Raw genomic sequence first — 12298 nt, forward strand, 5'->3', positions numbered from 1 at the left:
GTACAAAAAAAGCTTCAAGACATTGGCCCCGTCTGTAAGAGTTTATGGTCATGGTTGGTGGAGGCAGGAAAGCAAAACACTTTCACGTTTCACAGGTGGAAAGTAATAAAGGACAGAGAGATCGTGAAAGGTAAAAGACTTTGAGGACAGGGTTATCTTTGAGTCGGGCTTTATAGGATGTGGAGTTGGGTGAGAGTGAAGCAACCAGCATTCTGGAGAAAGGGAATAACCCAAAGAGAGGCATTTGACAGGAATGGTGAGGACATGTCATTGTCCAATAAACAGTCTAGTTTGACCTGAATATAGGGAGTGAGAAAGACAGAGATGGGAAGCCAGATCAAAAAAAAAAAAAAAAAAGAGAAAGAGAGAGAGAAGATCAGAACAGGGGTGCATGTCGGTTGCAAATGCCATTCTAAAGGGTCTGGCCCTTGTTTGATGGGCCATTGAAGGTTTGAGGGGAAGGGGAGGTAATAAAATCCCGCATTTTGCTGTTTACCATATGAAGTATTATCTTTCTTCCATTTGTCCTAAATCTTTTGTTGTTTATTTATGATCTCTCAGGTTTCTGGAGAATTATTAGTGCAGAAAATTCTGAACATTAGTATGGTCTAATCATGATGTCCTGGGAGAGAGAGAGACTAGCCTTAACTCCAGTGAGGACCAGAGAGAATAAAGATCTAAAGTGGGCTACTCTGCTCCAAGATGTTCACTTCTTTTCCACCCTGCTGACAACACTGAAACTCTTACCAGATTTTATCTGGAACTTGGCAAATGATGAACTCTTTTCTCTAGAGGGTGCTCCAATATTGAATTTTCAAATACTGACTTTGCATGCCCTTTAGTTGTTGACAAGGTTGTCTTGTTAATTTTTTTAACATTATATATCAATGATATTGACTAGAGTGATGGCTCTAGTTATGGAGCCTATCTACATTCCACATCCTTTTTCACCTATGTTATCACAATTTCCTCTGCTTAAGATATTTTGAAGCAAAAGAATTCCACTCTTCTTGGGCACATATAACCCTGTTGGTGAACATGATGAGAAACAGTACTGGGTAAGGGATTAGACAGGCACAGAATGCATTTTATTTTGAGAGTTTTTTTTAAATGTCATACTGTCTTTGGCTAAATTGATTATAACTCAGGGAGTGCGGCTTAGAATAGGTACAGTGCATAAAATGGATTGCTCTTGTTTCAATGTTGACTTTTCTTCCTGTATGAGTGAATTACTTGAATCTGGAGGGTGGACTAATTTTACTTCTTTCCAGCCTAACGGGGATATCTACAGCCAGAAGGCAAAGTACAAAGGCTTACCAGAGAGGGCATGATGAAGCTCCACTCTCTGGAAAAAAGAAATAAGATACGAGGGGATGAGATGTTTTCAAAGGAGGGAGGGAGGCTGCAGAGCCTCCCCCCACCGTTGATGGATGCCTTAATGCTGCTAAAGATTCTATGTGGCTTCTAACCTTTTCAAAGGTTTGTTAGTTTTGTTATCCTAGTGGAAATCCTGCAATTGCTAGTATGTTTTTTCAATCCTAAAATGAGGTGAGGAGGCCTGGGGGTGTTTATTTAAGGAAGGAAAATGGTCCCAGCCCAGGAACATATGTTCTGGACTGGTAGAGTCAGGCAGGTAAAGGATAGGGCATGGTAGCTGAGAAAGAGCAAGCAGAAAGGATGAGTAGGGGAGTGGTGGGGGCTAGGCGTTGAAGTGTGCCTGTGTAGGGTAGCTAGCACTAGCGCTTCATTTTGTAACTTTGGGAGGCAAAAGACAACGTCGTCGTCAGAATCACATCACCGCTTGCCAGTCTCCAGAGACCTCAGCTCATCAGCCTCCACTCCACCCTACTGCACTTAGCGTTGGCAGCCCCAGTCCAGGAAGCAGTTGGTGAGGCAGCTCTTTGAACCAGACCGGGTCTCTTCACCGAATGCATCGGACCCAGAGAGGGGCCAGAACTCTCTAATCGTTGTCTCCTCCCAGGCATCCTTGCGCGGCACAGCAGGATCCGCGGGAGCTGTCCATGGTGCTGAACCCTTTCTTAGGCTTGGTCGGACCCACGGCTCGGGAAACGCAGCGTAGGGGAAGGGCTCAGCGTGTCCTGGGGAGGGTTAGGTGTGCAACGAGCTCCGGGCTCTGAATTTTAAATCTCTGCCGGAAGCCCCTACGCGACTCTGTTAACCCCAGCCCGGACTCTATGCAAGATACAGGGCTGAGGGACAGCTCCCTCGTCTCTCCCCGACATCCCGTGGTGTATCCCAATCCCCCACCCCACTACCTCCCTTGATCCCTCCTTATTGAAACTGCACCGGGTCATCCGGAGAACCTAGAGTCCTCTTCTCCCCCACCGCCCCCCGCCCGTCCGCCGCACTCTCTTTCGGAGCAGGACTCTCCCAGGGCGCTGCGAAGCTCCCGCAGTCTGAGATGCTCCCTCGTCCCTCTGGCCCAGGTCTGTCGGCCCCTCCTTTCTTTTCTGTTTCCATCCTCCTCACACTGTCCTTCTCTCTAGTTGTCTGAGCACCGAGTCGGCTGCTGCACGCTCCGCCCCCATTTTCCATACAAGGGAGCGCTGGAGTGGGGGCGGGGCGGAGGGGAGGTGCTCCCAGTCCCTCTCAAAAGCTGCGAGCCCACTGGGAACTCCTGAATCTGTTCAGCTCCCGCAGAGAAGCCAGAAGCCTGCACCGTCGTAGTGGGCGGAGGACAAGTAGGGGACAGCAGGGGTTCTGTCCCTCCCTCCCTGGAGCAATTTCCTGCTCGCCAAGCCCCATTCACTAGGTAGGACTGGACTCAAGTTCTGGCTGTATGGACTGAGAGGGCTCTTTACTGAGTAGGAGGCCTTTAAATAGCCTGTGCATGTCTAACCACGCATAGGTGTATTTTTACAGAGGTGGGATGACAGTACTTTTTATTGTTGCTTTTATTTATGGTGGCCAGTTATTCCGAAGGGTGTATTTGGGTGATTGAAGTGGGGGGCGCAGTTGGTGTAGGAGGGCGGTGGGAGAATATCAAGTGACAGACTTTGATTCTCTTTGGACAGGTGGCCATGGCCTCAGTGCCCACTCTGGGCTCCGAGGCCCCTGACTTATTTCCTGGGCTGCAGCCGGCGGCCTCGACTCTGGCCAACCAGAGCGCAGAGGCCTCGGCGGGTAACGGGTCAGCGGCTGGCCCGGATGCTCAGGCCGTCACGCCATTCCAGAGCCTGCAGCTGGTGCATCAGCTGAAGGGGCTGATCGTACTGCTCTACAGCATCGTGGTGGTCGTGGGGCTGGTGGGAAACTGTCTGCTGGTGTTGGTGATCGCGCGGGTGCGTCGGCTGCACAACGTGACCAATTTCCTCATCGGCAACTTGGCTTTGTCCGACGTGCTCATGTGCACCGCCTGCGTGCCGCTCACGCTGGCCTACGCCTTCGAGCCTCGCGGCTGGGTGTTTGGCCGCAGCTTGTGCCACCTGGTCTTCTTCCTGCAGCCCGTCACCGTCTACGTGTCTGTGTTCACGCTCACCACCATCGCCGTGGACCGCTACATGGTGCTGGTGCACCCGCTGCGCCGGCGGATCTCGCTGCGCCTCAGCGGCTACGCGGTGCTGGCCATCTGGGCGCTGTCCGCGGTGCTGGCGCTGCCCGCCGCCGTGCACACCTACCACGTCGAGCTCAAGGCGCACCGCGTGCACCTCTGCGAGGAGTTCTGGGGGTCTCAGGAGCGCCAGCGCCAACTCTATGCTTGGGGGTTGCTGCTAGTCACCTACCTGCTCCCCCTGCTGGTCATCCTCCTGTCTTATGTCCGGGTGTCGGTGAAACTCCGGAATCGCGTGGTGCCAGGCTGCGTGACCCAGAGCCAGGCCGACTGGGACCGCGCACGACGCCGACGCACCTTCTGCCTGCTGGTGGTGGTCGTGGTGGTGTTCGCCGTCTGCTGGCTGCCGCTGCACATCTTCAACCTGCTGCGGGACCTCGACCCTGGCGCCATCGACCCCTACGCCTTCGGGATAGTGCAGCTGCTTTGCCACTGGCTTGCCATGAGCTCAGCCTGCTACAACCCCTTTATCTACGCCTGGCTGCACGACAGCTTCCGTGAGGAGCTGCGCAAGCTGTTGTTGGCCTGGCCCCGAAAGATTGTGCCACACCGCCAGAGCATGACAGTCAGCGTGATCATCTGATGCCACTGTGCCGGGCCTTGGCTGGGAAGCTCCGTGTCCACTGGTCTCCAAGGGTGTCCACCCGAGGCTGGGCTGGAGAGCTTATTCCCAGCAACAGATCTAAGCCAATAGAGGCAAAACTTCTAGTCTAGCCCTCTTGCCCTGCTGTCTTGTCATTGTGTCTTTGTAAAATGTTAAGTGGGCTTTGGTGGGAGTCTCCTGCTTTGCTTGGAGGAGGCCAGGCAGAGGGAAGAGGATTTATTATTTCCTCTTTATGCCCTTGAAGGCCAAAAAAGCCCTTTCTCCAGGTTCAGGACAGTGTTTCCGTACTGTAGCTGTCTTCCTCGCTTTTCCTTCTGCTTGCTCAATGGTGAGATGAAGGAACAATGGGGGTGGGAATTAAAATGCCTGCATTGGGGTTGGTAAAGCTTTTCAGGTTGCCTTTTAAAAAGGACTCAACTGTGCTGTTATACATGATATTGCTTAGTCAGTTTGAACCCATTATTTTCTAGGATTCTAGGAAAATATGTATTACAAATCTACATCTAGGATTTCAGCATTCCCTGAATAAGACCCTTATACAACAAAAGAGTTTTAATTTTAAATTCACTTGAATTGATAGTACAAAAACACTTACCAGCCACCTTTCAAAATGTCCTATTATTTTCCCCCTTTATTACTCCCCAACTCCGATTTGAAATGATGAGATGACTTCGTCAAGAAAAGATAAGAAAATAAGGATAAAGAGGAAAAGGCTTAAACCACTTAAGGGGACATATAACTGTGCATAGGACAGACGTCCTATCTACGTGTTTGTTTGTGTGTGCACACCCAGTGTTGCCAGAAGGCAGACACTCAAATATTTGATTTTCTGAATAGTCAATGTCAACCATGTGCCATAGCATTCTCTTGCTTTTTCTAATTACTCAGTTGCAACAGATCAACAGCTGTCAACTGACTGTTCAACACGTGCTCTGTGGTGACACACTTGGAACATGCTCAACCCAGAATACGAGGACTGGGAGAAGTTTACTTCAGGCTGGAACAGAAAAATAAACTGCCACCCACTGGAGGCATAGATTAAACAGTTAATTCCTTCCAGGGTTAAGGGAACAGGTGAATACTGTTAGGCCACCATGCCAGGCTGATAATGCTCACCTTAACCTCCTGAGAGTTCTGTAAATGAGGACGAGTGCCCTGGGACAAGGGTTTCCACATTGACGTTGGAACAGTGACGAGGGCATGAGGGCAGGACTCTTGGGAAATGATACTCAATATTCAGCTGTCAGATCAGCCCCGGTGGCATATATGGCATGAACTAGTGTCTGCAGCCACTCAGCTACCATTTGTAAGATTCTAATACTGCCCCAGCTCACTGAACAGCAGAATCAATGTTTCTCCACCTCTTCCCCTCTCTTACTCTCCAAAATAACTCATTCACTCATTAAACTGTGCTCTGAAAGGAAGGGAAAGAGGGACTGATTTGGGGATGGCAAGGATTAAATCCTATTACTTCAATGTCAGGAACCACGATGGCAGAGTAAGTATTCATGGTTGGGCTAGTTAGCAAGATGAGTCTTTAGTAGTTATGTGACTAGACTTTTTGCAGCACAGGAAGGGCAAGAAAATGCTGGAGAAAGGAAAAGCCTGGTTAGCTTGAGATATGCAAGTTACCTCTGGCAATGGAACTAAAACTAACTTTCAGCTTTATCTATGGATGTGGAGAACAAGGAGCCTGTGCTCTGATAATGTAGCCCACCCACCACAATACGTCACTCCCCCTTCCCCAGATGAGCTGTTTCCCAGGCCTCCTGGGGCTGGCTCCTCTGCTTCCAGCAGCTCCATCACTTGGGAGGTGCAAGGCCAGACATTTCTTGTTTCCTCTGAGCATTCTTTTGACGGTATGCGTGGGGAGATCAGGGGAAGGGGGAAAGGCGGGATCATTGGGGAGGGATCCGATTAATTGTAGATACTATCTTGGAAGGTTTAAGTCACTGGTTCTCAGTCCTGACTGCTCCAAAATCACCTGGGGAGCTTTCAAAAAACATCACTGCCCAGGCCCTATCCCCAGAGCGTCCAACTGTTTTTTTTTTTTTAAAGTCCACTCTTTGGACTGGTCTTTTTTTTTTTTTTTTTTTTTTTAAAGATTGGCAACTGAGCTAACAACTGTCACCAATCTTCTTTTTCTTTCTTTCTTTTTTTCCTACTTTTTCTCCCCAAATCTCCCCAGTATATACTTGTATATTTTAGTTGTGGGTCGTTCTAGTTGTGTCATGTGGGACACCACCCCAGTGTGGCCTGATGAGTGGTGCCATGTCTGTGCCCAGGATCTGAACCAGCAAAACTCTGGGCTGCTGAAGCGGAGCAGGAGAACTTAACCACTCGGCCACAGGGCTGGCTCCTCCAGTTGTTTTGAGATAGGGCCTGGGCATCAGCATTTTTCAAAGCACTTCAGGTGATTTTAATATACATCCAAGATTAAGTGCCTTAAGAATTATCCTGTTTCCCATGAATCTCAGAAAAATCTGAATGAAGCTTTGATTGCACCTGCCAAAGGTATTAGGAATTTGGAGTTGAAAAAACAACAAAGAATTTGGAGTTGAATTCTGACATGAGTTACTTGCCACACTTGGGGAATGCTTGCTTGGCCTTCAGACAATCCCTGATGAATCACACAGAGGCAAATCCTTATAATCAGAATAGGTGGGTAGCCATTCAATGGCTTCCTCACACATGTCCTATGGGAAGGCACTCTGTGAGTCCACTCAGTTTTTAAAAATGTATTATCACTCAACTTCAGATCAATTTCATTATCAAATTATACACCATGAATTATTCCAAATCCTGGTTGCTAGGGTGTTTAAAAAAAATGAAGTGTGCCCCGATTTGCTTGATTTAAACCTATATCAACTATAGGAAGAAAGTGTCCCCATTAATCACTAGAAAAGCTGCCACCTGTTTCTAGCATGCCTACAACTTAAGTTAAAATTTTTAACATTTACACAGACTTTATGGAAAGCCTAAAGAGGTCAGCGATTTATGCTGTGTTTATAAATGTCTTTCCAAATTATGCAAATTGGCAACTGAACAGCAACTAATTAATTCTGACCCTATCTATTGGGGACTAGTTTGACTATAAAACAAACTGACTTTAAAAAAATTCTTTCAGGGACCGGCCCCAGGGCCAAGTGGTTAAGTTTGCACACTCCACTTTGGCGGCCCAGGATTTCACCAGTTCGGATCCTGGACGTGGACGTAGATCCACTCATCAAGCCATGCTGAGGCGGTGTCCCATAGAGCAGAGCCAGAAGGACCCAACTAGAATATATAACTACGTACTGGGGGGCTTTGGTGAGAAGAAGAAGAAAAAGAAAAAACAGAAGGAAGATTGACAACAGATGTTAGCTCAGGTGCCAGTCTTTAAAAAAAAAATCTTTCAGAAGTGCGTCCTAGTGAAATCCACGTAGGATTGAGGTAGGAAATTTTATTTAATACAATTCATTTTAGTTAATACCAAGCCTCCAGTCCTCTTCCTGCAAGGACTGACCGTAAAGCTCAGATCTGAGCCAGCCTGGAAATTGGCAGCAGCCCTTTCCGAGGCTGGTGAGAGGGTCTGTAATCCTCTTTGCAGCAACGTCACCAAGTCCCACTTTTGGCAGCCAATCAATAGTTTTATCTCACTAAATCGGCTGGGGAGTGTTTCAACACGTGTTAGCAACAGTTACCTGGAAATAGCAACTGTGAGAGATGCTAAGGGAACAGTATTCCAATTGATGTACCCCTCCTGAATTCTTGTTCTTGTGCAGTCTCAGTCTGCTCTTCTACCTGGGGTGCTAAGTTCCAGATTTATTTTCTCAGGCAGGCTAGTTAGCCACCTCTGTCCTGTGGCTTGCATTCCTGAATATCTACTAGTCTTGCAAGTGCAAGGCATGGAACTGACATCAAGGGGACCCAGGCAAGAGTGCGGCTAGATCTAGGAGTGAACCCAGGGTCCATCCCCCACAGATGAGAGGTCAGGAGCACCTTTGTTCCCCAAGGTAGGTCCTCGATTGATTTCCCTTCGTGCACTGATGTCTTTGTTATGTGCGTAAGAGGCACGTGTGTCTGACTCATTGTGTGAAGCTCTTCATGCTGAGAATTGTACTGTGTTCAATGCATTGTGGGTGCTCAATAAATAGTAAGTCAATAGGACAGCCTCTGGTCCTGGGATTAATAAACCACACCAGCTACACACACAGTGTGACTACACAACCTCAGGATGGCCAGGGTGGAAGCAAGGATGAATCATGCCAAGAAAATGCTACTCAATCTAGATGTGTCAATTCCAGCTAAGTCCAGGAATGAACTTTTCAGTTGGGATCTTCTGTGGCCCCCTGACCCCAACCTCAGTAATGACAGCATTTTAGCATGTGGCACCAAGCTCTATGCTCTCCAAGACTGCATGTCCCTGGGGGCCAGGCCGGTGCTGTAGTGGTTAAGTTTGCGTACTCTGTTTTGGTGGCCAGTGTTCGTGGGTTTGGATCCTGGGCATGGACCTATGTGCCACTCATCAAGCCATGATGTGGTGGCGTCCGACATACAAATTAGGGGAAGATTGGCATGGATGTTAGCTCAGCAACAATCTTCCTCAAGTGAAAAAAGAGGAAGATTGGCAATGGATGTTAGCTCAGGGCCAATCTTCCTCACCAAAAAAAAAAAAAAAAAAAGGAAACGATTATATGTCTCTAAATCCACAGGTCCATCAAAGGGAGAGTAGAGAATTCATGCTTAATTTCTATATCATCATGAATCTGGACCATTATTTAAATGTTAGCATTTAACTACCCACATCCACATACAACTTGGGAAACTCAGAAACATCCAGCTTATCGGTCTATAAACAAAATTTGAACATCTAGGTTCCAAAATGTTCATGACAGAATCAGTAACAGGATGTTTCAGTACAACTAAAATAAGACTTAAAAATGGATTATGTGCACCTTCCCAAGAATCCATCTATTTTGCAAAGTGAGATAAAGTAGTCTACAGATGTTGGAAATGCAAAGTATTCATTTGGACAGACGAGGGTTGCCATCTTGATTTGTTAAAATACTGTGCCTTCCCAATCAGTCTTTGGAAGAAGAAAGCCTGATTTTGAAAATTGAGTGTGAACACTTGTGAAGGTTTTGAATTGTTCTTCTCTACTTTCCAAGTCAATTCCTCCTCATTTCCCACTTTTTCTCTATTCTGCCTTTTTTCTGCTGCTCTTCCATATTATCTATAAAATATCTCTGATCTGACCTAATCTGAAGCTCCCTCTGCTCCAGTGAAGGGGAGGTGGTGGGATTCAAGCATCCCTCCTCTGAGGAGTCCTTATAGGGTGACACGTTGGAGAGAAAGCCTGGCTCCTTCCTTTGCAGAGGGAGCCTGCAGCAAACAAGTGGAGGGCTGCTGCTCGTTCACTTCCTGCCCACTGTGGGGTCTTGGAGCTCATGCAATTAATGTTTCACAGGCCAGCTCCAGGCAGAGATGGATAACAGGAGTTTGCACAGATTCTCTGCAGGGCCCTTAACATGATAAATCTCACGGAGAGCTCTCAAGAGGGACCTAAACGAAAGGTCAAATGTGTTTCATTTTGATGTTTGGGACTGGAGCAAGGAAAGCTGAGCCAGAAAAAGCACAGGACAAACAGTCTCTTCTTGTCAGCATTTCCCGGCCTCCCTTCCTCAGCCCTCACAAAATCCTCTTCCTGACTTGCCCTTGACTAAATCCCCTTGGCCCAGGACTCATCTCCTTCTGGAACGACATCTAATGATGAATGGAAAGCTACATCCTTCTCCCCCACCACACACACTCAGTTATTGCCAAGTAATGAAAAAAAAAAAATCCTTTGAGCTGGACAAATTAGATAAAAACTCCAGGCCCAAGCTCTGGGTTAGAAGTCAGGTGCAGGCTTCTCCCCTTAGCCCAGAACACCACACTCACTGGTGGGTCTGCATCCTAAGAGGCTGGCCCGTCACCTGGGTTGGAGGCACAGTGTGGCAGCTAACATGCCCCAGGGCAGTCAGACGAAGTGGCCTGGCCATGCCCAGTGTGCTAAAGGCTGGTTCCTGTATGGTCAGCCCTTCTGAGGCTGCTGCCCATTGCAGAGCAAATGCTGGGGGCACGCTGACCCCCTCATTATTACAGAGACAAAGGGCGGTTGCGGGTGGGAAACTGGAGTGCTTGCAAGTCCCTTCACTGGCGATGATGGCTTCTTTAGGATGGACCTCTTTTTATGCCTATTTCCCCCCCACCGCTGTTTCCTCTAGGAAACCCTGTTTTCTTTCTATGATATAATTACTACCTTTTGGGAGACAGATGTCTTCTAAAGGCTTCGAGTGAGACTAATGACAAGCAATCCTGAGGTGCAGCTGAGCTAAAGCCAAATGACCTGGCGGGAATGCATGTCCTTCCGCCCGACCTAGCTGCATCCGAGGCACCGGGGACCCGTGGTCTTGCACGTCAGGTGTGCTGCAGAGAAGGCAGTCAGGCTCGGAGTGGAGGAGGATCGCGGGTGTGGAGAAGAGCGGCGCCGGGAGCGGGGGTCCTGGTGGGGCCTGCGCGCCGCGCCAGCACATCTGTCGCCACCGCTAGTGCCTCCCACGCCCGCGAGGTTGAGCTGGTTCCCGGGGACTGGCTGCATGTCCACGCCCAGGCTGCTGGGCCCTTGTCCCCCGCGAAGGGCAAAGGGCATCTCACACGCGCTGGCGGGCTATCTTTAGGGCCGCTGCTGCTGGGGCGCAGCAAGCAGCAGCTCATCGTGGGCTGTGCTCTCAGTGTCTCAGAGGGAGTCACCAGCGACTCCCTTCTCATCCACATGAGCAGCCGCACAACCTGACCAACTTCTGGCCTTCTACGGCCGGCTCCTGCGCCCGCGCGCGTGCGCCTGAGCTTGGCCTTCGAGTTCGAATCGCTGCGCTGGCTGCGCGGCGCCCTCCTCTGCTACTTTGTGGTCCTCCCGCAGCCCCGCGACGGCGCAGTGTCGGTTTGCGCTGACTGTCCTCGCAGTGGATCCTCTATGAGTCCGCGGCTGTCCCGCCGCTGGGCCGCGCGCTGGCGGCGCTCGAGGGGCCGCACCCCTCTGTCGCTGATCCCGTTGTGGCCAAGAGCGCCGGACCTACACCAAGGGCACGGTGTGGTCGGCGCAGCGGTGGCCTCCCTGTCGCCTCTGGGGGCGTCCCGCGGTCCGACCAGCCCCTCCATGAGCGCAGCCTGGCCCTGCCACCACGCGCCCCTAGATGGTGGGGCGCTTCACTAGTCCTGGCGGCCTGCGACCTCTCATGCCGCCTCGCCCTCGCCTTGCGTTGCCACGCGTTCCACAGACTAGGCCAGAGTCTCATCCCCGACGCTCTTTCAGCGTCCTGAACTGCTCTGCCCCGGGCGCCACCCGCATCTGCGCCACCCACGGCGCTCTAGTCTCGCTAAACTCCGCGTCTTCCCTTCGGTCTCCTTGCTCGGCTTCTCCCTCACTCTTCTACTCCCGGTGCCAAGGGAAGCCAAGGACTGTATCTCGGCACCCCCTCCCCGCTTTCCCTTTCACCGGCCCCAAGCCCTGGGCACTGCGCAGCGCGCTGCCAGGAGCGGGGGCGTGATGGATGGGGCGCTGCCCTGTGCCTGGTCCGGCCGGCGGGGCGAGGCGCACCCGCGGTTCTCCGAGAGACCCTGGCATTGGGTTGGAGCGGATGCACTCAGACAGTCGGCGGGGAGCTTCTCCTGCCCTGGACCGCTGTCCGTCCATCCCTGGGGCAGAGGAGTCATACTCCAGGGCCGGCCGCTGGGGCTCTTCGCGGCGGGTTCTGTCATCTTGTTCTAAGCGATGCGCACTTAGTTCCTTAGGAGTCCCTTGATCACTTTCTGACTTCCAAGGAGGAAATCCGGATCTTCCGGATGGTTGAGCCCTTGCCCGCGAACAAGCAGGCGGACATCCAGCAGCCTCGAGGGCGGGTGGTTGGGGGGCCAGGGCATGGGGAGGGGGCTGCTCGGAGAGTGTTTGGCTTCCTGCTCGCTTGTGGCATTATTGCGTCACCTCGGTCATTTGCCTATTTCCTGCGCCTTATCTCTAAACGGAAAGTAACACGAAACCACTTATTTTGTGTCTAAGATGGGGACTTTAGGAATCCGCATCCTTCTGACTCCCTGTGGAA

The 12298-nt window shown here is 50.4% G+C and overlaps 1 protein-coding gene across 1 annotated transcript; it reads left to right on the top strand.

Annotated features, from left to right (window-relative positions):
• The first annotated feature begins 2507 nt into the window (after window positions 1-2507).
• Window positions 2508-8324, top strand: PRLHR (prolactin releasing hormone receptor). The gene is made up of 2 exons (XM_070590213.1): window positions 2508-2773; window positions 3036-8324. Exon 2 carries the CDS (start codon window positions 3042-3044, stop codon window positions 4152-4154), a length of 1113 nt encoding a protein of 370 aa, XP_070446314.1. The 5' UTR covers window positions 2508-2773; window positions 3036-3041; the 3' UTR covers window positions 4155-8324.
• Window positions 8325-12298: the final 3974 nt, after the last annotated feature.

This window comes from Equus przewalskii, chromosome 1, assembly GCF_037783145.1.
Source record: "Equus przewalskii isolate Varuska chromosome 1, EquPr2, whole genome shotgun sequence".
Taxonomy (NCBI): Eukaryota; Metazoa; Chordata; class Mammalia; order Perissodactyla; family Equidae; genus Equus; species Equus przewalskii.

Bases quoted from the DNA above. Each gene is read 5' to 3' on its own strand.
- PRLHR (XM_070590213.1), top strand. From the start codon at position 3,042: ATGGCCTCAGTGCCCACTCTGGGCTCCGAGGCCCCTGACTTATTTCCT.